At 41.2% G+C, this 27,715-nt stretch overlaps 1 protein-coding gene across 1 annotated transcript; it reads right to left on the bottom strand.

Annotated features, from left to right (window-relative positions):
* Positions 1-8,793: 8,793 nt before the first annotated feature.
* Positions 8,794-24,046, bottom strand: cwc22 (CWC22 spliceosome associated protein homolog). The gene is made up of 20 exons (XM_030759008.1): positions 23,975-24,046; positions 22,737-22,793; positions 21,659-21,885; positions 20,193-20,464; positions 19,496-19,750; positions 19,100-19,228; positions 18,655-18,823; positions 17,588-17,641; positions 17,343-17,478; positions 16,727-16,933; positions 16,543-16,605; positions 16,362-16,457; positions 15,075-15,156; positions 14,400-14,460; positions 11,498-11,575; positions 10,861-11,013; positions 10,640-10,767; positions 10,184-10,285; positions 9,690-9,874; positions 8,794-9,524 (listed from the first exon to the last, which is right to left on the bottom strand). Exons 2-20 carry the CDS (start codon positions 22,789-22,791, stop codon positions 9,007-9,009), a joined length of 2,970 nt encoding a protein of 989 aa, XP_030614868.1. The 5' UTR covers positions 22,792-22,793; positions 23,975-24,046; the 3' UTR covers positions 8,794-9,006.
* Positions 24,047-27,715: the final 3,669 nt, after the last annotated feature.

Here is a 27,715-nt window from a genome sequence, read left to right as displayed (position 1 = left end):
ACCATAAGGTGATCATTTTTCATTTCTGCATTTGTTTGTTTAAATCCTGTTTTGCCCTCCGTACAAAGCAGCCCACTGACAAGAGATAATGTTAAGCCAGAGTTCAGCATACTGATCCAAACACACACTTTATGGATGAAGCGCGCACACACACACACACACACACACACACAAATTAACTGTTCTGAAATCAGTTGCTTCTTGGACAACTGGGTGCAGATTCTTCAGTTCAAACAGGTAACGTAATGCCACAGAGCTGCGACATTTCACAGTGCCGAGAGAAACGCTCCTGCCTGTCTCTGCCTACTCAAAGCATGATGGGAAACTCCTGCAGGTGACCTCACTTGTTCTTCGTAATAAGTCTGTCATGGTGTTATATTTCTCTTCCTGCGAGCAAAAACACACTGCTGCACTTGATGACATGTTTCTCCACCCACTGTAGTTCATTTGGACTCAACCCACATACCATGTTGCTGCCCCAGATACTGGCTGGGACACCAGCTGTGTATTAATCCACCACTGAAAATACTTTAAGTAACATGTGCTAAAAACTACAGTCGCCAGCTCTTTTAGGGCATTACTCAGCACCTTTTTGGAAATACTGCCGTATACTTGTGAGCTGTCTTCAGTGGGAACAAATAGGCTTAAATGTGCAAAAGGAAGGAAAGGGGACAAAAAGTATTGACACATTTGGTTTTGTCTTTTAATGGGATTTACTGATGGTTAAAGGAATATTGGGCAGCTGGTTAATCTTTTAAGAGGGTCTCTCGTGCTCGTTTCCAGCTCTCAATCTTTTATTTTTTAAATTTATTTATCTTTTTGTGGGATTCCAGTAGAGGAGCTTTGCATGATTCACAGTTTGATTGTTTTTAAGTCAGTATCAGTCCTAAACTAGTCCTTTATGCTTTTTTTTATCTGAAATAAACTCTATTAAGCCAGTCCTCCCATCCCAAAGAAGCCTACTTTCTTCTGATTGACCAACTTCTGGAAGGATGCAGAGGCAGCACAGGGTGCTTGAAAGCTGCAGAGTAGGTGACCATATAAGGAAATCCGCAATGAAAACTGGAAACTTGGAAACTAATTGCAATTTTAAATGTCCTTATCCTTATCCTGGGCCACCAAGCCAAAGACCTAAGTGTGGTATTAAGTTTACCCTCAGGACTCTGTCTTCAGATCAGCCTTTGACCACCTCAACAGTATGGCTAAAGTGCAGGCTGTTCCCTCCCTGAATAAGACTGAAAACCAAAGCCTTTAAATCAAACAGGCTGCTATGCTATAAATCAATGCTATAAATCAGCTGACCCTGAAGTATTCTGCAGCCCACAAAGCGAGAGGGCATCACGCCTCTCCTCACATTGGTTTCCTGTCAGTTTTCATTTTGATTTTCAGATTCTTTTACTTGTTCTTAAAGCACTGAATGGTCTTGCTCAGCTGTATGCCTCATATACTTAAAGCGCATGAACCACTATGGTCCCTCAGGTCCTCTAGCACAAGTAGTTCCAAAGTGCAAGATAGGCACCTTTGGGAGCTAGCTTTGAGCTTTTACGCCCTGACCTGCAGTCTGCAGGAGGACTTGAGAAAAACAGAAGATGTTAAAAATCTGTTCAAGCAAACTAAAACTAAACCCTCTTTAGCCTTTGATTAGGTTTTAGAGACATTGCTTACTTGTGCATGTAGTTACATTGTATCTAGATTGTAAAGTTTGTAATTTTTTTTCAGTGGTTTAGCTCTTTAAATCTATTAATCCTTTCATCAGAATGATTCCCTTTTATTCGTTTACCCTTCGATGTTGTTTTCTATCCTACTGCATCTGTTGTGCATCTTTTTCTATTTGTTTTCATTTTATTTCGACATATATCTGTTTTAATTATTGAGTTTTATTTCATTTGTTCTTATATTTTGAGCTGCACTTACCTGTCCATACATAAAGTGCAATACAAATAAAGTTTGCTGTCATACTCAGCGCAGTACTAAACTTTCCTGAAATGTTGGCTCACAGGAAAAACTGATGCTTACACTCACATTAATGAGCCCCAATTAACATCGTTACTTGTGGGGAAATAAGAGAACAATTCAATTTGTCCTCTTTGAATTTCCTCTTTTGCTTCTTTCAGGTTTCTTTTAGCATCTTTCAGGTCATTGTTTTGGCCCACAACAGTTTTGTCTCATTCTCACCACTCAGTGCATCAACTGTTTTCAGGGGAAATACCTATAAAATGACACTTTACATTCACTGCCCAGCACCAAGCAGCACACACACAGTGGAACATTTAGCAGCCAAAGTTCCCCCCGGAGTTGGAAAAGAATAAAATGGATACTGATGGAATAATGAGGGAATATATTTATTCCAAAGGTTGGGAAATTTCTTTGTTACAGCAACTACAAAATTAAGTTAAATACAATTTATAACAAAATCATTTTAAAAACTAGAATGGTATAGCTCAGGTAAAACTACCTTTACCTCATAGTAAATACAGTAATTAAAATAAGAATAAATTTAAATATAAAAAAAGAAAACATTCATTCATCATCTTCCATTTATTCGAAGTTGAATTACGGAAGCAGCTGGCTAAGCAGGGAATTCCAGACATCCTTCTCTCCAGCCACACTTTTCAGTTCCTCCTGGAGTATCCCAAGCCATTCCCAGGCCAGATGAGATGTATAATCTCTATAGTGGTTTCTGGGTCTACCCTGGGGTCTCCTCCCATCCAGGAGGCATCTCAACTGACTCCTTTAGACAAATATTAAGTAATGATATAATATATAACAAAGTGAAATATTAAACACACACACACACACACACACACACACACACACACACACACACACACACACACACACACACACACACACACAGAGACACACACACACACACACACACACGGCTAAAACTCTTGTAAAATGGCTTGCTAGATGTGTGGCTGCCTGTCCAGTAAGCAGTGCAGAGGGTGGTCAGGATTATACACCACAGCTTTAAAAGTGTCCAGTTTGTGGCCAATCACAGAGCCAGCCTTCCTGATCAGTTTATTCAGTCTGTTGGTGTCACCAGCTACGATGCAGCAAACCACATCAAAGTAAACCGTGGTCACAAACTGAGTGACTTCCATCATTTCGCTGCTGAGCCTGAGCCAGCTCATCCCCTTCATGTGTACAGCCTTTGTGTAGGTCTTCAGGTTCAGTTTGTTGTCGATGTGCACACACATGTCCTTGTACTTCTCCAACACATTAACATCCTGTGCCAGGGCAGACACGGGCTGTGTAGCTGTCCTCAGCCGTCTGAGGTCGAGCATCATCTGTCTGGTCTCATTCACATTCAGAAGCAGATGATTTCTCCCACAAAATGATCTCCTCCTCTTCCTGCCCGTCACTTATACTTTACAATCACAAGGAGACAAAAACATGATTTCTAATGAGTGACTTTCATGCTTCACAACTGCTGGATGAGTGAATAAGTGACTGCTAACAAGCCCAATTTAACATTACAAAGTAAGAATATATGCAAAAATCCAGCTGCTGCAGCTTTAAAATCACTCCTCTCCACTAACAGCCTCATGAACAATTGTGTCGCTGTGCTTTGGAAAACTCAAATATTTTGCATATAAATAATTCAGCTTGATATACTCTATAACACTGAAAACTTTGGGATAAGTTATCAAACTGTAAAGATGGAGAAAAAGGAGCCCTCTCACTGGTTCACTGTAGAGGATCAGTGGGACACACCTTCCTCTCTCTCTTTCAGCACAGGGTCTTGCTGTGGTTTCCCAGAATTCCTTGCAGCTCTTCAGTCCCAGTGGATCTGTTCCTCCATTTGCTGTGGCAGCAAACCAATCCAGTCCCTCTTAAGGACATCCAGCCAATCACATCCCAGTAATGCAATGACCCACTTAGGCACACACACACACATACACACACACACACACTGTTGTGCATCCTTGCACAACCTTGATGTGATGTTCAAGGTGAGAGGTAGAGAGATCTGTGTGTGTGTGTGTGTGTGTGTGTGTGTGTGTGTGTGTGTGTGTGTGTGTGTGTGTGTGTGTGTGTGTGTGTGTGTGTGTGTGTGTGTGTGTGTGTTAGACAGCACCAACAACTAGGAGACACTCCTGTCAAACCAGGACTAAACACACACAGCCACACAGACATTTCATAACAATTAGATTTCAGTTTGGCGTGAACTTTCTGATCTTCTTACAAAGTGCCATGTCAGTCAGAAATGCTGCTTCTATACATTTTGTTTTGTTACATATGTTTAATATGAGGAGAGTTGGCTTTTGTTAGTTTTTGTTTTTCAGCACACAAACTGGGAAAGGAGAGGGGGGATTGTCAGCCTCTGTCCAAAGGTAAAGCAATCTTTTTGCCTTTGAGACTCAAGCTTGCTAATTGAGATATTATTTCTTATTAATATCCATCCATGTCTTTCCACTTATCCAATTCAGGGTTTTCTTATTACATAATATAACTGACTTTGATGTTGACAGGGAATAAGCAGAGACTGTGAAGTGAGCTGAGCATTTTAGCTGTGACACAAGATAGAAATACCCTATAATCACTCCCTGCTTTAAAGTAAGCAACTAGTTTATTTATATTCTGCTTTTTTAATAGTGTTTTACAATATAAAACAATGATAATAGGCACTGATTTGTGAATAATTGGACATGAATAACTTGAGCTTATTATATATGATACTGCTGTACATTTCTATCTAATTAAGCAGCTCATTCTCTTTCTCCTGACAAAAATTTCCTTAATGATAAAACACATTTTGGGATCAACGTGAAAGAAAGGCAGATGTGAAATGTAAATCTGAGGTCAGAGGTCAAATGTGACATGATATTTAGAACTATAATGTGATGTTCAGAATCCCCATATACCAGCATCATTTTCTAAATGTTGCCAATACAAACAAAGGCAACAGAATTTTAAGCCGTTTGAAAGATAAAAGGAATTTTATGAAAGTTTGACCTTATTTGACCTTGAAGAAGAGGTCAGAGGTCCAAAGTAACCTGATGTTTAGAATTCTCATATATCATTACCTATAATATGTGTAATGATGTTGTCAATACAAACAATGGCAGTAAGAAACATGGTTTTAAATAACTATATACAGCATTGTTATCACTTTGATCTTCAATCTATTGATCGTGAAGTCTGAGAGAACTCAGAGGTCAAATGTGACATGAAGCACTGCCAACAAGCACTGATCAGTTGATTGCAAATACCTAGTAGTTGCACAAGGATGTAGCTGCTCACTAATATAAGGAGGCATGTGACCATTAAGAGCTCTAAAAATGATCACCAAAATCTTAAATTGAATCCTGAACTTTACGGGGAGCCGAGAGGACAGAATCGGCATCACACGGGACCTTTTTTGGAGGACCTGGTGAGAAGCTTAGCAGCAGCATTCTGGACCATTTGTAAGCGATCCAGGGATGATTTGTTCAGGTGAAAGAATAACAAATTACAATAATGAAGACAGGATGAAATAAAAGTATGTCTAATCATTTCCACTTCACAGAGACACTATATTTAAGACGGAAAATGTTCTGTAGATACAAACAAGTTTGTACAAGATGAAATGAGCGCAAGACTAAATTACTGTAGTTGTCAGGAGAACAGATAAGAACTTCAGTTTTCTGTGTATTTAAAGGCAGTTAATTGGCTGCCATCCAGTTCTTTATAACATGAATGCAGTCCTGAAGAACAGATAAGTTGGCTACATTCTGGGGTTTGAATGACATGTACAGCTGGACATCATCTGTGTGACAGTGGTATTCAGGATGTGTCCAAGTGGGAGCATATACACGAAAAATAAGACAGGCCCCAGGACTGAACCTTGAGGCACACCACAACATAAAGTAGCAGAAGAGGACACAAGACAGCAAGTAGCAGAAGTGAGTGAAAAACCCCTGTGATAGATAGGAAGAGAACCGATCCAGAGCTGACAGATGCCCAAGTCTCTCAATTAGGATACTATGCTCAACTCTGTCATAGGCAGCAGAAAGAGCCAATAGATTTGGTCTATTTTACTCTAAATTATTCTCATGATTTGCAAAATGATTGTCATGCAGTAAAAAACTTGTGATTATTGGCATAAACCCATCAGGAAGATGTTTACTGAGGTCATAGTTTAAGTGAGAAGTAGGGTCACTTTTTAGACTTCAATCTTCACTACAACCAGGGAAATTGCCCCCTGCAGGCCATTAGCTGGATGAGCTGAATGGCGGTTTAAGGCACTTTGACCTTGGCTTCACTTTTCAGATGTTGAAGTGCATGTTTTATTTATAGCAGGTAACTGCAAAAGAAAAAATAATAATGGCAACTAACTCTAAACTATGGTAAAACACTACGCTCAATATTACATGTATGTGAGTCCATCAGTGTGGTGAAGACTTGCGGAGAGCAAAGACCAACATTGTTGCTGCCACACAAAGTTACAGACACCTCACTTCTTCAAAATCAAAAGGTCAAGACAGTCTGTTAGACTGAAAACATTAATAAGCTGAGCGACTTCCTGCTTCAGCCCAAACAGCTCAATCTAAAGTGAAACGTGTGGTGCTGAAGATCGCCATAATCCAGCAAGGTGGGGGTGGATGTGGACTGATGTTCCTATTTCTCACAAGTGAAATGACAAATGAAAAAACAAATGTAACTACAATCAGACTCCACCAAGCACCAAGGCCAATGTCAGCGTTTTAAAGAAAAAAAAATTTGAATTAGTTCTTCTTTCACTCTTGCTCCACCGCTCCAAAGTTTTGCAATAAGTTGCTTACAAATACACAGCACTGTTTACGTGCAGCATGTTCTACTCATCTCTCCACAGATGATATGAGCAAGACAAAGAGTACCACCATGCAAGGTTTCAGTTGACAATGGATAAAAACCTCAATGCTGATGTCAGCAACAGTGCAGATACATTTTGATGATCTCGGTTTTGCTAATTTGCACTAAAAACAAAGCAGAGCCTAAGGTAAACTGAAACCAGTGGACAAATTGTAATTTTGACTGGACACTGCAGATGAAAAGTTATTAAACTTCATCTTGCAGGGATCATGACAGTCTGATTAACTGTAGAGCCATTTCACATCAATCCCAAAACGTCAGAGTGAAACTGAAGGAAACAGCAGCTGAGATCCACCATCTGAAAAGCACGATGGTGTCTGCAAGCTGGATGTCAAATAGCTGCTGAGATATTTTATTCCAGAAACTGACACAATTTCACAAAATGAACATTTGATGTGACACATGCTCATTTTGTATGTCTGGAAAAAGTGACCCACTCATCACAGGCAGTATAAACACAAAGGATGTTTCATGTTTATTTACTAAATCTTTTTCTTAGGCAACTCCTGGGTGTGTGCCATCACAGGTGGATAACAGGTGCAGGGAGGAGACAGGCTGTGTGGAGAAAGCAGTCAGGTACAACAGGAATGAGCCAGCGAACTGCAAACATCAGCATGTTATGAGCTGACACCACGCCACCAGAGGAAACTGTTTAATGTAAACAAAAATACTGCCTCTTTAAAAAGAAAAATCATTTTTGGTTTGGATGTTTTTTTTGTTTTTTAATGACAGTTGGCTGGTGTCCATCAGCCTAAAAAAAGTTATTAACATGAGCTTTACAGCGATCGAGCATAACATAATGACCACTGACTGGTGAACACTGATTATCTCTTCATTAAAGCACCTGTTAGTGGGTGGGATATATCAGGGAGCAAGGGAACATTTTGTGCTCAAAGTGGATGTGCCAGAAAGAGGAAAAGTGGGTAAGCGTAAAGATTTGAGTGAGTTTGCCAAGGACCACACTGTAATGGCTAGACAACTAAGTCAGCGGATCTCCACAATTGCAGCTCTTGTGGGGTGTTCCTGGTCTGCAGTGGTCAGTATCTATCAAAAGGAACAGCGGTGAACTAGTGACAGGGTCATGAGCAAAGGCTGGCCCGTGTGGTCCGATCCAACAGACGAGCTAATGTAGCTCAAATTGCTGAAAATGTTAATGCTGGTTCTGATAGAAAGGTGTCAGAATGCACAGCGTCTCAGTTTGTTGTGTATGAGGCTGCAGACCAGTCAGGGTGCCCATGCTGACCCATCCTCCACCAAAAGCCCCAACAATGGGCACACGAGCATCAGAACTGGACCACGAAGCAATGGAAGGTGGCCTGGTCTGACATTTTCTTTTACATCACATGGATGGCTGGGTACACGTGCATCACTTACCTGGGAACACCTGGCACCAGGATGCACTATGGGAAGATGGCAAGCTAGTGGAGTCAGTGTGATGTTTTGGGTAATGTTCTGCTGGAAAACTTGGGGACGTGTACACCCTTTCATGGAAACGGTATTCCCTGACCGCTGTGGCCTCTTTCAGCAGGATAATGCTCCCTGCCACAAAGCAAAAACGGTTCAGGAATGGTTTGAGGAGCACAACAATGAGTTTGAGGTGTTGGGTTTGGCCTCCAAATTCCCAGATCTCAATCCAATCGAGCATCTGCGGGATGTGCTGGATAAACAAGTTCAATCTATGGAGGGCCCACCTCATAACTTACAGGAGTTAAAGGAGCCGTAGCTAACATCTAGGTGGAGATACCACAGCACACCTTCAGGGGTCTAGTGGAGTCCATGCCACAGCAGGTCAGGGCTGTTTTGGCAGCAAAAGGGGGACCAATACTACACTAGGCAGGGGGCCATAATATGTCTGATCAGTGTAATTGTGTTACTGAGGTTTAGTTTGCCATGAGCATTAGAACAGTAAATTGTTTGTGTGATTAGTCAAAAATCAGAGAGAACAGGAACAGATTATAAAAAAATCTAAAGCAACTTTAATGGGTTTTTTTTTCCAATTTCATTAACAAAAGAAAAAAAAGTTCAATAGAAAATACAGACAGAATGGAGAATGGGGTCAGATCCACAACGCCACAGTGACAGGCTGAGGTAAAGAGGGATCACAGAGGGGAAAGATGCAGATTTAAAGTCATTAGTCCATCACTGCTGCTCTGGGGATGAAGAGTTTTATCTCCTCCTCCTCTCATCTCTCTCTCTGTTCCTGTCTCTGTTCTCTTTATTCCTCTCTTTCTCTCTATCCCTCTCTCTTTCTCTCTCCCTCTGCTTCTCTCGCTCCCTTTCCCGCTCTCTCTCTCTCTTCTCCTCAATCTCTCTGTCCCTCGCCCGCTCCCTCTCTCTCTCCCTCCCTCTGTCTCTCTCTCTCTCTCTCTCCCTTTCGTCATCTCTTTGCCTGTCCGTTTTTCGTCCCCTCTCCCCCACCGCCTCCTCCTCCTCCTCCTCCGATCTGTCGTCTCGTCTGCTCCGGCGGGCGCCCTCACGCTCACGCTCCTCCAGGTCACGTGCACGACCCTTCTCTTCCCTCCTCGCCTGCTTCCCGTCGCTGCTGTCGTCATCCTCTTCTTTGTCTCTCTTGCGTCCAGCTCGCTTCTTGTCAGAAGCTTTCTTCTTCTTGTCCTTCTCTCGCATTTTCTTTTTCTCTTCACTTTGTCCTTTCTTCTTCTTCTTTCTGTGTTTGGTGTCCGAGTCTGGAGGACAAAAAATAAAAATAATAAAATAAAAAAAATCACTGTTTTTGAAGCAGCGGCCCACTTCACTGAAAAACTGTTCAAACTATTTCAAACTGTTTTACACTGTTAGATCAGTTTGAAATATATCTGTAAGCAAATTACTGAAGTTTCAGTTAGACACACCTGAGCTGCTGCTGCTGGAGGAGTCTGACGAGTCTGAATCAGAGTCGCTCGATGAGTCTGAGGAGGAGGATTCAGATGACGAAGAGGATGAAGACGAAGTTGAGGAAGAGTCTGAGGATTCAACATCCTGGTTCTGAGTCATAATCATCTTCGGTGCATTCTTCAAATGTTCCCTCAGCTCATCCCTAGGAGAGAAAATGATGTGGGAGACGTGACAGTTGAGTGTTTCTGTGTGAATATAAACTGTTAGAATCATCATCCAGTGACATTTTAGATGGCAGCGAGCTTCCAACACTTTGAATTATTCTAAATTCTCTATCAGTGCAGAAATACATTTGTTTTTGCTCCGTTTGGTGCAGAAAAAAAAAACTAACTGGTGTGCACAAAGCCCTGTAAGTAACCAGATTTAACACTTGATGAGATGGAGCTCCGAAGCTGTTTATATGACATCAGTGTTTCTGTGTATATACTGTTACTTGATGTGTGTCCCTTACGTCAGTCCTCCCAATCCAATAGAAGTGAAGAAGTTGATGGCGAAGCGAGTGTTTCTGGGATTATCACGAGGAAAAAGACCTTCAAAGAATGGCTGCAGAGTCCTGTAAAACACACAGAGGCCAGGATTCAACATAATGTTGGTGTTGAACAATCAAAAGATGTCCTGTTTCATTTATTGGCCCTTTAATTATCACTATGAGGACCAGTAGCCAAATAAAAGCAGGAAATCACATTTTTCTAATTAAGTTTCCCTCTTTTTTGATTTATTATCTCACTCAACTACATCCATTATCATTTAAATGTTTTCTAAAAGGCAAAAACTTTGGCTGCAGCTTTTCAATACAAATAAAAATATCTGTTGTACTAACTTTCTCTTGCAGCAGCTTCAGTGCAAATCAAGTGCTCTGTGTGTGGTATGACTGTTCAGGTTAGTGTGCATGTGTGTGTTTTCATACTGGTCTTTCAGCCTCTGGTTAAGTTTTGGGAGGCCCATGTAGGCACAGAGCTCCTGGAAAAGGATCTTCACAAAGATCCTGCTGGATGACGTTGTGGTGTCCTCACTGATTTTGATGCACTCCAACACCTGTTTGAGAGACATTCAAAAGACAGAGAGTGGGTCTCAGGCTGGAGTGGGTTTAATGGTCACGCTGGAGTGGATCTTTGCTTGTGTCCTTACACTCCACGGCACAGAATCTGTGTAGAGCAGGTGTGCGAACAGTCGGGCCACATTCCTCAGTTTGTTGGTCTCCAGTCGGTGAATCGTGTCGTACTGCTCTGAAAATATTGCCTCAAAACTCTCCATGTACTCCTTCTTCAGGAGGCAGAACCTCTGAACACACACACACACACACACACACACACACACACACACACACACACACACACAGTTACAAGTTGTCCAGCAGTGCTTCACATTTTTTAGGCCAACAGTTATCAAAATCAGGTTGAATCCCTTTAAGCTAAAAAAAAAAAAAAAAGTATTGGATCTGATAGAAAAATGATATGTGGCCAATAAATATAACAAGTTTGAGCCCTTCCTGTTTAGTTGTCTTATTCTTTCCTTTTAAAAAAAAAAAAAAAAAAAGGACACAACAAGATTTATATGCAGCTCAGTGAAAACTCAGGCTGTCACAGAAATGTTGAAACAGTCAGACTCATTGTGTAGAGAGCAGAAATCCCAAAGGAACATCTATCTGACTGGATAGATAGGAAGGGAGAGAAGATGGAAAATAACAGCTCCTTTAAAGCAAGTTTCCCTAAATCGACACTATGTTCTCACAAGTATGGACCCAAGGTGTGCGTGTGTGTCTCACCCCGGCCAGCAGACCAAAAAACTTCTCGTAGGTCCTCTGCTGAGCGCAGCAGTCCAGGATCATGTTGCACAGCTCCTTCTGTTCATACACACAGAACACATTTCATTAATACAAAAACTACAGTGATCGCATCAACGTGCAGGCTGGGGCCAAGGTGTCAGAGCTGCCAATTAGGAATACGTTTATTTAACATTAGCAGCATATTTGTAGCTTTTTGTTATCGTAGTCAAAATGTCATCAGCTATGTGCACTCTTCATTTCAGCTCAGTGCCAGCGGCTCCTCTGCTGTTTCTTATCATTCCTGATCACAATGTTTTCCCTCTTTCTCTTCTGCTGTGTGTGTTTGGAGTGATTAAAAAGACGTATAAACAGGAGCAGAGGAGACACAAAGATAACCTCAGTCAGCCCGTTATGTTATTGTGTTTCCCAGCAGGGTTTTTTACTGCTCTGGATGCTTTTCTGCAATTAAGATTTTGTTCAGTTTTATCAGCTGACACTTATCTAATGTGTTCCAGGGAGTGTGGATTTTTTTTAATGCCTTTTTTTTTTGACCTCCTCTCTCCTCTCTTTGTTCCAGGCTTCCTGTCATACAAATTGAATACAGAGTTTTCCTCTCCTGCTTAACAAAACACACACTTTAGCAGTGTGAAATGGTACCATGTCTGCCTCCCCGCAGCAGGAGAGGGTAAGGCTTTCCCACTGCATTTAAGTAAGTGAAAAAGGGGCTTATTTATATGGTTTTTTTAAAAAAAACAAAAAACAAATCACATCAGTTATCAGTTTACCGGTCTCTGATGCCCTCCTCCTCTAGTGCTTCTCAACACTGTAGGGTTTGCTCATAGTGTGGCTGTACAGATGGTCCTACTGGTCCACCACTAATGGGTGGAGTGCTAACAGTAAATGGCACAGATCAGATGAGAATTGTCAGCTGGGTTTTTCGTTCACAAATGATGCCGTCAGATTTAATTTTGCAATTTGATGGAAATGTTTTTTCTTCAGACAACTGAGTCAGTGCTGCAATGTGAAACAAACGCTGCAAGAAGAGCGTGTCAGCAGTGGACAAATATATTTAAAGTGTGCGTGCATGCGTGTGTGTGTGCGCGTGCTTGTGCGCGTGTGTGTGAGATCCATCTGACTGACAAGGTCTGACCTGTTTCACACACATGCATAGTGTATAGGTCAACGTACAGTTAATCAACTCAGTGTAAAACTGCAGTTTTAAATGTCAGAGAACAGGAAAAAAAAATAAAAGCCCTCAAATACTCAACCAATCAAAACATTAGGCATTTTCAGCATTTGTTCTTGACCTAAAGAATTTATAATAAAAATTTACATCTTAAACTGAAACTTATAGTTATTACACCACATTAAGTGGCAGTTGGGAGTAGCTGTGGCTCAGGAGGTAGAGCAGCTCATCTACTATTCGGAAAGTTGGGGGTTTGATCCCGGATGCTCCAGTCTGCATGCCAAAGAGTCCTTGGGCAAGTCACCGAGGCCCGAGCTGCTCCTGATCATCGGAGTGTGATTGTTCGTGAATGTTAGAAAGAAAGCATATAGACATAGAGGGTACTTGTATGAATGTGTGAATGAGACATGATGCATAAAGCATGTAGAGTAGAAAAGTGCTATTTAAGAATCAGCACATTTACCAAAAGCAAAAGGTCATTTCAGTGGACTGCAGCCTTTGAACTGCACACTTCAAACAGTAGTGGCATAGTGGAGAACATACAAGGTCAAAGGCCACATTATTAACTACCTTCAAAAGCACCTGCTGCTGGGTGCCATCAGGTTTAATCTCATGTCCCGCTTTTACTGTATTTTGGAAAACTGACACTCCAGAAGCCACAGCTAATATTTTCTGATGCAGGAACATTTACAAACACACAGATTAGGCTAACATTAAAAGTCAAAAACACTGCATTAAGACACAAGTAAATAACTAAGCTTTTTTCCATTATATTTGTAACACCAGGACCGGCTCTGCAGCACAGTACAAATAAATGCACTGTCATCACTTATTGCATGACTCACAAAACGAGACGTTGCTTTTTCACTCTCTTTCAGGCATCAACCACCAACACAGTGGTCCTCACAGTGATGCCAACAGCCACACACAAAGCCGTTTGTCCTCTGACACAGTTTCTCATACCTTCTCGACAACATGCACTCACATACACACAGCTGACTTGCACCTGTCACCATCTGAAACCAATGATTACAGCTACAAAGCCTGGCTTTAGGACCACACACGGATCATAAATGACTTTATGATGGAGATGGATTTAAATAACTTGTGATAATTAGCTGTTTGTTGCCTTCACCTTTAAATTGTACCAAAGAATTTCTTTTTAGCTCTGTATGGCTGCTTATAATACAGTACCAGTCAAAGGTTTGGACACACTGTCCAAACCTTTGACTGGTACTGGAAACTGTAAATTTGGAAGGGAGTAAAGTTCATGTTCCGCTTGCCTTCATTAGATAGTTACAATAGAGAGAGAGAGAGACAGGAAATGTGGGGAAAGCCAGCAGAGTGCAGGGAACTGAAGCAGGCAGTCACTGCCGATTTGCTCATTTGCGCCAATTAATAGTTAGAAGTTAATGAAGACTTGAGTAAAACGATCTGCTCTGCAGTCACAGTAAAATCCAGCTGTCCCTGCCCACAGCCATACTCCACTTCACTGCATGTAATTATCAGCTCAACCTCCATTAATGGAACAGAAATACAAGTATGTACTCTTAATCAACGGTTTCCGCTGAATTCTCATTTGATGGCTAGCTAAAGGATGCACGCTGTTCAGCCAAACTTCAGCATCACTACGGCTTCAGATTAATCCTCAATTCTCAGAAGATTCACAGGATGTGTGCGTTTTCAGGGTATGTGTGTTTGTGTGTGTGGACTCACCGTTTGGCTATCAGGAAACTCCATCTTAATCAGTTTGTGCGCACACTCCTCAAAGTCCAAGCTACAAAAACAATCAATCAATCAGCCAATCAATCAATCAATCAATCAAAGGTGTACATTAGTGAGCTCATGTTGGTGTGTTTCTGTTTGAGTCATTTTCTCAATCTGTTTCACTGTTTCATCCTGTTCTCCAAACTTGTGAACTGTTTTTCAATGGAACCATGGTAACTAGGTTGCACAGACACACATTTGTGTAGCTATCTTTGTGAGGGCACTCTGTGGTGTAATGCATTTCCTAGCACTTCACCCTTAACTTGACCAGCCTCAAACATCCTTTTGAAGGTGTGGCAGGAAGAGAGGATCAGCCAAAGAGTCCTCACTCCCGAGGATTCAAATTCAAACTGGTCCTCACAAAAACACACACACACACACACACACACACACACACACACACACACACACACACACACACACACACACACACACACACACACACACACACACACACACACACACACACACACACACACAGCCTTAATTATCAGTCCAACTCAATCAAATATAGCAGGAGCTGTAAATGACTGCCAACACCCGCAGAGAAAATGAAGTCACTGGCTGTGTGAATGTGTATTTTTAGGAGTGTGTTACACTGTTTGTGTGTGTGTGTGTGTGTACCTGGACTGAATAGCGAGGTAGATGGTTCTTCTGAAAGCAACCAGGTTGACTTCTGTCTTATCAAAGATGGTGACTTTCTCATCTGACAGGGAGACAGAAACAGAGATCATCTTTAAAAAGGAGACTTTTGGATGCTTGTTTAATGTGTTGAAATCAGTTTCATGTCAGAGCAGTAAACAAATGTTTTAAATCATCATTTTATAGTCCGATATAGAATTAACAGAAACCGATGTTGGGAGTAATCTAGTGTCAAACTTTTTTGACTCTGGACACAGAGAGTCAGCGGGTACCATACATACACGCTAAACCTTAATAATGGCTAATACTCGCTCCAAACCAAAACATCTGAGGCCAAAAATGAAGCCAACACAGGTGAGCCAGAAACTGAGGTTCCACTAATGGCCACTGGAGGCTGACACCACAAGTGAGTCAATCCCAACAGTCTTACCCAAAGTCAGTTCTGGTTCCCAAAAACCAATATGTAATGCCTAAAATATTAACGTTGAGTCTTCATGGTCTATCGTTTTCCTGTCCGCTCTCCTACAGCTGTGTTCAGTGCTGTTTAATTAGTGCTTTTAATGTAATGCAGTCAGAGGAAAAATACTGGGTTTGGCACCAAGCAGAATTACTCATCAAAAAGAAGAAAAAAAAAAAAAAAAAAGCTTTCTGCTTTTTTTGGCAGTTGATGTTTTAAATATTCCAAAAGCTAATGAGCCGTTTGATGAAGGTCTGGAGACAAAAACCTCCAAACAAACTTCCCAGCAAGCTGGCCAACTCCTTTTACAATGCTCTGCTGTGCTAGGAAAAAAAAAAAAAGTGAATTAATAAGGACTGACCGAGGCATGATGGCTAAATGGCAATTACAGAAACGTCTTCAATAAAACAGTTTTGTTGGCTGGTTGCACTACAGCTAAATCGGAGCTGAACCTGAAGCATCACAATAAATATTTAACTTTGCAATCAGGCGTGGAGTCAAAATTTCCATCCAAGATTTTTAGTAGATGCATCACAAGAGTTCACAAGAGTTTCAGAGAAACTTGACTTCTGGCCTTTGACCTCGCCACAATTATGGCAAAACTTTAATCAAGTGATTGGGGGGGGTGCATCGACCATCTTTTGTGCAAATTTGGTATGAATCAGACTGGTAGCATTGCTGTCAAACTGTTAACAAACAGACAAACATACCAAAAACAACACCCCGTCCCCCCCTCTGGGGGCGGGGTAAAAAGCCAACTGACTCTTTAATTTAGGGAAGAAAGCCTCAGCAGGTTAACTCGTCTGTCTCACCTTCGCCTTCCTCCTCATTCTCGTCTTCATCTTCCTCATCTTCATCACTGCCGTCTCCCTCCTCCCCTGAATCGCTGCTGCCCTCGTCCAGGATATCTGAAATGAGGCGGCATCTTACTTTGGTTAAGCCGTAAAGGAGCTGGCAGGTGATTGGACAGATGAGACTGTGTTGGTTTCTTACCTCTTTTAATAGTTTTGTATTTCTCCTCATTCTCCAAGAATTCAGGATCCATCTTAAACACATCTAAGTGAAAACACACACACACACACACACACACATAATAAGCCTGTGTAAAAAATTTTTTGTAAAGTTGCACGGCTAAGTTAAAGCTCCTTCCTCCCTCCCACTCATTCTAGGGTCTTACTGAGGATGTCCTCAGGGTTGTACTCGTCGTCTAGTGGCAGCATGTGAGTGAACTGGTCGTCCTCGTCCACCAGGTCCAGGCCTTCTGGGATAACTGGGTGATCTTTGAAACCATCTTTCCTGATGGCAAACATCACCTCTATCATGTACTGGACCCTCTTATCAATGGACGACTCATGGAGGACATTTCTGAGACGCTCAAATATGGCTAAAAAAAAAAAAAAAAGAAGGCAGAATTTGTAGCATTTCTGATTAATTGTACTTAAATTGTCTTAATTCTTAAATTCTGAAAAATTTGTTCTCATTTTGTATTTAAAAAAATTAATAAAAAATGAGAGATATGACAAGTTGAAGGGAAACAAAGTCTCTTAGCAGTTAATATTGTAATGAAGCAAAGCTGCTCTATGTTTTTAAAAGAACTAAAAACCAGACTCACACCAGAAAGGCAAAAGCAAACTCTCCAATTTCAGGAGCTCAGACTGCAGAATGTTTGGCATGATTGCCATTAAAAGATTTAACTGAATACCATTTTTATTCTAACTGAGCTCAGCCTATGCCATCATCTCAGACTGTGAGGAAAATGACAGCTATGAGTTATAGCTGCTGCTTCAAAGTACCGTTGATTCCTCGGGGGGACACCTCGGTCAGTTTGAGACCACATTCCTTCAAGAAGGAAATGGCGACCTCCACGCTGTCATCAGTTGGACGCTCGAGCAGCAGAGTGAGCATCTCCAAACACAAAACTTCATGGGCCTGAAGGCGAGAGACGTCAGACCAGACAGAAAAAGTAAACACCTCATTAGATGCTGGACGGCAGCACTTGAGCCCTCAGTCAATATTTAATTTTCAAATCAGGACGTACCACGTTCTGGTTGATGAGATGAGCCACAAATTTTGAGGCGGTCAGGCACTGTTGCTGGAAAACACACACAAAGACTGGTATTAATGCATGAATACTGCTGATAATTACTATAGCACACAGTGTCCTGGAAAAAAAAAAAAAAAAGACATTTCTGTCTGTATTTTCTGTCGAGTCTTTATTTGCCACGAGCAGCTGATGCAGCAGGTAGAAACACACTCTGGACTGTGTTCAGAAGTTTCCAGTACTGCCAGTTAATTCTCTTATTTAGCTCCAGTTTCTTTTTTATCTCAGTTTTTTGGACTCACACATCACCAGTCTGCTCAAATTGGAACACTTCCACCTCTGTCACTTCAGATGGGACTCTTAGATTCAAATTGATTCTCATTCAAAACCAATTCTCAAACGAATAAATAGAAAGAGTCCTATTTTTAGCCTCTTACTCCAGTGATATGCACGATGAAGCTTAACTACTAGCTTATGCAAAACTGATGAATGTCAAACAGACACAACGAGCACTTGAACTGCTGTATGCCCCCCCTCCCCCCATAACACATGTGCTCACAATGCTAGCTGTTTGTTATAATACTGCAGAAGTTTCCAAAGTAATCAATTTTAGTCATAAATATGCAAATGAATGCAGCAAGGTGCTTGAATGTCTAATCAGATCATCTCCTGGACATGCAGCATCTGTGATTTATTATTTATTTATTATATGGAGGCATCTTAAGAAGAAGAACGACATAAAGGTGACTGGTTAGGGAATAAAAAAAATGCATAGAGCTCTGCTCTGTGCTATCGAGCTCTCCAGCAGTAGAAAACACACTGCTGCTACTTTACTAAAGTTATTGTCATCCCAAACACAAATATGAGTCTTCTGCAGTGAAACACACTACGTATGGGGTTATTTTCTTCATCCAACCTCACTAGTTTTCTCAAGCGCTGCTTTAACTTGCTTACTAGTTCTGGACTTCAATGTTCTGTTGTTTTAAGTATCTGGATGATTGTGTACGACAGTATGACTGTCTGCAGATCCACTAATCAACAGCGACAGACAGACAGACAGGTACCTTGAGGTTACGGCGGTAGCTTCTCCTGAAGGTCAGGATGAGGCGTTTGAGGATGAGCTCTCCAATCTGAGGGAACTTTGAGTTGATGATGGCAACGACGGCAGCGTAGACGTGAGTGAAAATAGGAGAGGCTGCCTGAGCCTGCAGTACCGAACGAGCCAGCAGTCCCCTGACAGACAAATAAGCAGTTACAGGGAGAGCGTCAATCAGGAAGTTCTCTCTTCACTCTGTCAATCAGTCACACTGATCTGGAAACTTAAAGTCAATAAAGTATCTGATGTGGGTCCAAAAATGACAGGCCTCTGTGGCACAAAGTCTTATCTTTAAATTCACACATTAATGCCTTTTTTCTTCTGACAGCTAAAACAAACTCAGTCTGACTTCAAGTATCATTGAAATTTCTGACACTAAACTCTCGCGTGTGAGTGTGTGTGTGTGTTTTCACCTCCCCCTGACGATATTTTCCTGCAGCAGTTCCTGAATGATGTTAACAATGTTGGAAACGTTGACTTTGTTGATCAGACCATTGATGGACTTCTTCAGAGCTTCCCAGCTCATCCTCTGATAGGCCAAGCTGCACAAGGGACAGGGCATCATCAACTGCACGTAGTTCTTTAAATAAATGGTTCACATTTTTTACTGCGGATACAATTTTAACGAATGCTGCTGCTCTGCTCCACTATCTTTTACGCAGTTAGGTATAGGAGCAGTTTACAGTTTGCTATGGTGGTGTGCTCAAAATGAGCAGCAGGAACAGAAAGCAAACAGGACTTGGACAACACTTCCAGGGACAGTTTCTAGTCTTAGTGTATAGAACCAGAGTATTTAAATGCTATTTTACCTGCTCTTGTCAGTGATTTGTTGCTGCATCATGCGCAGCTTGGCGGGGGGAATGTAAGCACCGCCGGTCCTCGTCAGGATTGGATCGATCTCCTCCTTTTTCTTTTTCACCGGTGGCTCGTCGGCCGCAACTGGCTCCCTGTCAGTCGGAGGGGAGGCAGAGCGGCCTCGCCTCCTGTGATCTGAATCAGCCTCCCAATTGGCTCGCCGATCAAAACGCCCGTCCCTGTCATCATGCCGATCATCATAGCGACTCCTATGCAGAGCAAAGAGCAGTGCGGTGAGAAAGATACAAAAGAACAGGGTACTTTTATAAAATTATGTTTTCTGGAGCTATTTATGACAGCTGCAAAAATTCAGGTATGATTAATCCAGAGCAGTCAAATTATATCAATACCGAGTTGGTTTTTTAAAGTGGAGGTTTTTTTGCTTCTTTTAGTAAGATTTATAAAAGTTGTCTAGCAGATAAGGAAGAGGAAACCATGCCTAATAACGTGTGTCACGTATATATAATAATGTCTAACATATTTCTGTTAAGTAAAATGTTTTTGAAATGCATTTGAAACTTGTGAAACTGATCAGTCCTGTTAACCCACATGGGCTGGTGGCCACATAGGTGCAGGAAACTCAAACAATTCAAACTAAAATGGACACAAGCCTACCACAAAACCTTCAGCAATTACATGTTTATCCGTTACCGTGCATAGCGTCTTCTGTCGTAACGGTCCCTGTCCCTCTCCCTGGATCGGGATCTGTCACGTCTTCTTGACCTGGACCTCTCTCGCCCTCTGGATCTTGATCTTGATCTTGATCTCGCTCTCCCTCTTGACGCAGATCTGTCCTTTTCCCTGGATCTGGATCGGTTTCTGTCTCTCTCTCTGGATCTGGATCTGTCCATTTCCCTCGATCTGGACCGATCTTGCTCCCTGGATCTGGATCTGTCTTTCTCTCTGGATCCTGATCTGGATCTCTGGAACAACAAACAAGCACAGTGACAAATGATTTGGAACAAGCTGAATGCAGGAAGTATTTGGACTGCTCTGAGAACACCAGAGCAGCAGAAAAACATGCTGTCATTTTTAAAAGCTTGAGTTCAGCTGAATAAGAGCGACAACCCAGCAATGTGAAGTCAGTCTGCCTCGGGTCCTGCATCAAGTAAAAGCCTGCATGTACCTGGGGAGCTCGTGTCTAAGTTGACAGTAGTGGAAACAAAGTCCTCTTTGATTTGAGATTCTGTCAATCAACAAGTTAAATCTTTATTTAGTGTTTTCTTCACTGGTCGCACTCGTGAATCAGGCTACTTGACTTTAAACATACAAATCTGTCTTACAACAGTGCCTCAAGCTTAAACTGGGTCCTGTTCTCATAGCAACCATCTCTTCAGACCAAGCAGTTTTTCACACCAGCTGCCCAGAACTGCATCCTGAACAATCCATTGTGCCAAGTACAGACTCCTGCACATTTTCAAATGCAACATAATCTGGCCTTAAAAGAACAACATGAGCAAACTCAGTAAATATGCTTCTTCTTCAGATACTGTATTCAAAAGCTATTCTGATATTGAAGATCATTTTAGGCAATAATTTTAAGAAAATGCTATGTTCAGTTTTTGTTTCCACCCTGACACACACAATGAACTGAATACTGCTGGCTTCCAGACTCTTGTTTGAAGAGTATCTGTAGATTTATCAAATAAAAACATTAAAACACTAAACTGCATTTATCAAAGCATCTAACTACATGAACTCTGCCATCAGTTTCAGCAACACTAACTCAGCCTCATAAAATCATCATCCACACCAAATGCATTACGTCAGTTACCCCCTTATGACATGCAGGGAAGATTTTGAATTTAAATGAGCCGATCCTTTTGCACAACATAAATAAGATGCTTTCTGATTTTCTGTTTTGGCTGGGTCATTTTTATTACCAATGGGAATCTCAAATATTGTTCTGTTTAATTGTAGAAAACAACTTATTTATACTCCACCTACTACTAATGAGGTTTCTCACTCCACTTACTCCATAGCAACTAGCAGCTCCAGTTTACACTGATACTTTAACCCTCTGAACCTGTCTGAAGGCATCAGATTTTTCTTCTTCATACTAATGCATATATGTGAAACATTGCAGGCCAGTAAAACCCACACATGTAATTTCTTACTCTGATCTGAGCCACACTGCTCCGAATCTTTCTTAGTGCTGATGAGTGATCATCATCCTCATCACTGCTGCTGCTGCTGCTGTCTGAACTGCTTGAGGCAGGGCTCCTGGAGGGCCTGCGGTCCACAGGACTTGCCCGAGGGGACTGCTGCTCATTTGGGCTTCTTTCAACTGAGCTGGCCTGCTGAGGCCTCCCCGACGGTGGACTAGACTCATTCTCTGAAGGTCCTGTAAAGAGAAAAACAGAAAAAGAGCAGCATTAGTATATCCAACATTATATAGTTACCTTCTTCCACCTATCCAATTCAGGGATGCTGTGGGGAAAGAGGCAGAGTACACTGAGGCTTTAGTCTTCAGCAGGAAATCTATGGCACAGCTACCCTGTAACCGCAAACCCCTTTGAAACCCTATGGTTTAGACTGATATGCACCTCCCTAAAAATGTAACTACACGTGCAGCCTGCAACTACTGAGACTGCCTAGTTCAGTACCATCGATTCCTCCTGTGCAACTTCTGTTACTTTTTCAATACAGTTTTTTTTTTTTTTAAATCAGTGAGAGAATAATAGTCATTGTCTTAATATAAGGAATGAAGAAGTGGAAAAACTTGAGGGATAAATTTGTTTGTCCCAGAGAAAAAAAAAAACTAACCACAACAAAGAACAGGAACCCGGAGGGAAAAAAAATCCCAGCATTTTATTTGTTTCTTTCAGCTGGCACCGCATATAAAACACACTGGGATACGACCACAAGTTACTTGACACACAACGCACCAGCACAAACAGAAATACAGGCAACAAAGTCAGCCACTCACATAGGTTATGTCATGGGCTCTACAAAGATTTACAGCAGAGGTCTAAATCAGGCCTAAATCAGAGTTAGAGGACCATTCACACTTACAGACCAACCTAATGTACATGCAGGAGTTACGAGCACAGGGTACAGGAAAAATATGCAGAAAGACACAAAAGCCGAACACAGGCCCTTCTTGCTTTAAGGTGACAGCTAATCACTGCCGCTTCAGCGTAACAAATGGATTTTAAAGCTACTGTTATTACAACAAGTGTTGTGTTAACTCACCACTGTGTTCTCTCTGTGCAGGACTGGGACTTTGACTTTTGTCTGCAGACTCCATACCTGGGGGGGAATAAAGCTTAAATATTCACTAAGATATGAAAGAAAAATGTAAAAAGTTTCTGTTGAACAAACAAAAAAAAAAAAAAAAAAAAAACACACATTTTTCCTACTGTCCACAATTTTTCCTACTTTCTGACATGTCACTGGTTCTCAGGCTCAGACACAATTCATGTGCTTCTAAAAAGGACGCAACGTTTAAAAGTGGCTCATATATAATTCGGGGGGGGAGCACTTTTGGAACAGAATTGGGAAATTTTACCAAAAGTTGAGTAGGAGGAAAAATGAAAAGCATATTTCCATTCTGCTGTACATTCACAGATAGGAAACTTTAGTGTGATCCTTACAAGAAGGGACCGTGGCACAAAGCTGGATTTAAGTTGTTTTAATTTTGTTCCAGATTGAAGCATATCACACTGTAATGTTGAAACCACAGGCAACCTAAAAAAGTGTCATTTATTTCATTCTATTTGTTTGTTTTTGTTTTGCTGAGGGTATTTGCTTTGCTCCTGAGTTTGTTTTGTCTGTTTTATGTTATGTTTTGTTTGTTCCTTATATCAGGTTTGAATCATTATGATACTTCTTCCGATATGTTTACATGTTGGTTACTTCCTTGCAAAAAATAATAAACGTGGTTGGGGAAAAAAAAGTTGTTTTAATTTTGCAGGACTAAGTTTACAGACTTGTTGCTCTGACATTACACTGCTCCAAATAAACTTTATCCTCAACAGTCAATATAACACACAGCTCAGAGGATAGACTTATTATTTATTAACTGTTTAGTGACGCTGTAAGACTTCCAGGTAATGTTTAATCACCCTCATTCAGGAGTCCCCATAATCAACGCACGGAAGAGTTAACACTGGGCATTTCCTGAAGCGAAATTTTCTCAACGATCCAATTCTTATGTGTTAAATAACCGTTTAAAGCTATTCCAGAAAGGTTCTTACAGTAACACCACTGCGCCTTAATAAAAATCTGCCTCAGACCAGCTCCTCGGTTTAATCGCCATGTGTGTTTGAGTGCGCTAAGGTTAGCTTTCTGCTAATGCTACCTTTACTACAACGAGCCGCGCTTCTCGCTGCGATTTGCTGCCACTAAAACCTTCAAGCTTTTATCTCCCCCGTACTTTAGCTGAAATTCCGCCGTGCTAATTTCCTATGTTTGGCTTTTAATGTCCTTACCACTCAGTTTTCCGGCTTTCCTTAAATCACCGTCGTTCGTCTGGCGGAAAACTTCCTATAATAACCGACATTACTTCCGGGTTACTAATCGCTTCCGAATTTCACAATAAAGGTAGATAGTACATTTTTATTTTTATTATTTATTTATTTATTTATGATAATAGAACCATCCATCCATGCATTTTCTTCCGATTTCGCTGGAGCCGATCCCTCATTTCAAAAATTAGATATATAAATACACACAGGTTCTGAATGCCACGTCACTTGGACACTTTACCTCCTCTGCCATCACTTTATCCTTACAGTCCAGATACATTTTATTTATTACACTCACCCATATAATGCATACCGTGTATGCTGTGTACCTTACCGGCTACAAATGTATATAATATTTTGATATCTGTATATAGTGTTTTGATGTGTGTGTATATGTGTGTATATGTACATGTGTGTATTGACTATATATTTTCTGTATATAGTGCTTATGTATATGTGTATAGTGTTTCTCTATTTTATTCTATTCTATTTTTAGTTTTCTGTACTGAGCTGCTGTAATGCGCAAATTTCCCCGTCGTGGGATCATTAAAGTTTTATCTTATCTTATCTTATCTTATCTTATCTTATCTTATCTTATCTTATCTTACAACACTAGAAATAAGGAGTAGAAAAAAGAGAAGAAAATATAGGAAAAACAAATAAAGACGTAAGTAGTGAAAATAAACTATAGGCTCAGTCATCCACATGAAAATTATAAAAAAATATATATATCTTTTGCTCTGATCGCTTTTTTATTTAATATCTTCAGTTGTGGTGCTATATTGTAAAGTTTGCAGATTTAAAAGCAGCTGTTTCGATCTCACCCACATCTGGTGATAAATATTTATGGAGGCTTATTTCCAGCAATGAATGAATGAATGAATGAATGCCAGGCAGAGATAAGTTCCATTAGCTCCATGCTGTTCATTAGCTCCTTTTCATGAGATTAAAAATCATATGTCGAAGACTTGTCTTGTGCATGCACTTCACTGAAATGTCAAACTTGTTAAACAACTAATTATATTCATTTCTGCATTCAAACAAGTAAAATGTTGTAGCAACGTGATGATCTATGAGCATTACACATCTTTTTGTGTAGGTTTAAGGATGAGAACTATTGGCCAGTAAGGAGTAAAAATACAATTTTTGTACAGTTTTGCTGCTGCACACCAACACAGTGGATTTTAAATTGAATTGCAAACTTGTTGGGAATTGCAGCCATTTTCAAACACAGTCCCCCATTTTCAGAGGCTCAAAATTAATTGTAGAAACATCATTTTTAAACACTGCTCAAAAAAATAAACATTGTTAGCTAGACGTGTTATTCTGATGCACTGGAAAAATCCTCTCCCACCTATACATTCTCACTGGATAAAAGATGCCCTCTTTTTCATGAAACTGGAAAAAATTAGGTACTCTCTTAAAGGCTCCGAAACCACATCCTCAAAAATCTGGTCACTGCTCTTGAATCATGTTATGTCTTTGACACTGGATGTGACTCCATGAGCGGTGTTATCTCCACTCATCCCAGCTGTAGCTGCGCATACCTGGTACATAACTCTTATCAATTATAGTAGCACAGAATACATTAAGCCCTTTATCTGTTTTCTTTTTAGTGTACCCCCCCCCCTCCTTTTTTTTTTCTCTCTTACCTACCTATTTTCGTATGGATATATGTATATATATATATATTTTTTTTTTTTCTTCTTTGTTTTGTTTTCGTGTCATTTACTGGTTCATGTTTATTATTCCAATTAATGTCTTATGTTATAACTGGAATGTTTGTCAGAAAGAAAGAAAGAAAGAAAGAAAGAAAGAAAGAAAGAAAGAAAGAAAGAAAACACTCAAATAACACATCCTAGATCTGAATGGATGAAATATTCTCATTGAATACTTTGTTCTGTACAAAGTTGAATGTGCTGACAACAACAAAAAAAAAAAAAAAAAAAAAAAAAAAAAAAAAAAAAAAAAATCACACAAAAATCATCAATGGAAATCAAATTTATTAACCAATGGAAGCCTGGATTTGGAGTCACACACAAAATTAAAGTGGAAAAACACACTACAGGCTGATCCAACTTTGATGTAATATCCTTAAAACAAGTCAAAATGAGGCTCAGTATTGTGTGTGGCCTCCATGTGCCTGTATGACCTCCCATGCCTGGGCATGCTCCTGATGAGGTGGCAGATGGTCTCCTGAGGGATCTCCTCCCAGACCGGGATCAAAGCATCCGCCAACTCCTGGACAGTCTGTGGTGCAACGTGACGTTGGTGGATGGAGCGAGACATGATGTCCTAGATGTGCTCAGTCGGATTCAGGTCTGGGGAATGGGTGGGCCAGTCCATAGCTTCAATGCCTTCATCTTGCAGGAACTGCTGACACACTCCAGCCACATGAGGTCTAGCATTGTCCTGCATTAGGAGGAACCCAGGGCCAACCGCACCAGCATATGGTCTTACAAGGGGTCTGAGGCTCTCATCTTGGTACCTAATGGCAGTCATGCTACCTCTGGCGAGCACATGGAGGGTTGTGCGGCCCTCCAAAGAAATGCCACCCCACACCATTACTGACCCACTGCCAAACCGGTCATGCTGAAGGATGTTGCAGGCAGCAGATCCCTCTCCACGGTGTCTCCAGACTCTGTCACATGTGCTCAGTGTGAACCTGCTCTCATCTGTGAAGAGCACAGGACACCAGTAGCGAATTTGCCAATCCTGGTGTTCTCTGGAAAATGCCAAGCGTCCTGCATGGTGTTGGGTTGCGAGCACAACCCCCATCTGTGGACGTCGGGCCCTCATACCATCCTCATGGAGTCGGTTTCTAACCGTCTGTGCAGACACATGCACATTTGTGGCCTGCTGGAGGTCATTTTGCAGGGCTCTGGAAGTGCTCCTCCTGTTCCTCCTTGCACAAAGGCAGAGGTAGCGGTCCTGCTGCTGGGTTGTTGCCGTCCTACGACCTCCTCCACGTCTCCTGGTAGCGCCTCCAGCCTCTGGACACTACGCTGACAGACACAACAAACCTTCTTGCCACAGCTCGCATTGATGTGCCATCCTGGATGAGCTGCACTACCTGAACCACTTGTGTGGGTTGTGGAGTCCATCTCATGCTACCACGAGTGTGAACGCACCACCAACATTCAAAAGTGACCAAAACATCAGCCAGAAAGCATAGGTACTGAGAAGTGGTCTGTGGTCCCCACCTGCAGAACCACTCCTTTATTGAGTGTCTCTTGCTAATTGCCAATAATTTCCACCTGTTGTCTATTCCATTTGCACAACAGCATGTGAAATTGATTGTCAATCAGTGTTGCTTCCTAAGTGGACAGTTTGATTTCACAGACGTTTGATTTATTTGGAGTTATATTGTGTAGTTTAAGTGTTCCCTTTATTTTTTTGAGCAGTGTATAAAGGTTGTCTTTAATAGTTGAAAATCCTTTCTGTCAATGGCTGCCTGAAGTCTAGGACCCATGGACATCACCAAAAGCTGCTCTGCTGGATTGAGATCAGTTGACTGACAGCCAACAAAGAATATCTCGTTTCTTTACCTTGAGAAACTCTTGAGTTGCTTTTGCAGTTTTCTTTGGGTCATTAACCATTTGGACTGTGAAGTGCTGTCTGATCAGTTTTGCATCATTTGGCTGAATCTGAGCTGAGAGTACAGGCCTGTACACAATTCATCCTGCTGCTTCTATCAGCACATCA

Source organism: Archocentrus centrarchus, chromosome 21, assembly GCF_007364275.1.
Source record: "Archocentrus centrarchus isolate MPI-CPG fArcCen1 chromosome 21, fArcCen1, whole genome shotgun sequence".
NCBI classification, from domain to species: domain Eukaryota; kingdom Metazoa; phylum Chordata; class Actinopteri; order Cichliformes; family Cichlidae; genus Archocentrus; species Archocentrus centrarchus.
The sequence above is the reverse complement of the archived record's forward strand: the minus strand, read 5'-3'. Positions and strand labels throughout refer to the sequence as shown.

Excerpts from the sequence above, each read along its gene's own strand:
- cwc22 (XM_030759008.1), bottom strand. The coding sequence starts at position 22,791 with ATGGAGTCTGCAGACAAAAGTCAAAGTCCCAGTCCTGCACAGAGAGAA. Across the intron at positions 18,824-19,099 it reads GAAAATATCGTCAGGGGGAG|GGGACTGCTGGCTCGTTCGG; the intron begins GTGAAAACACAC and ends TTTGTCTGTCAG. Across the intron at positions 16,606-16,726 it reads CAACCCTGAGGACATCCTCA|ATGTGTTTAAGATGGATCCT; the intron begins GTAAGACCCTAG and ends GTTTTCACTTAG.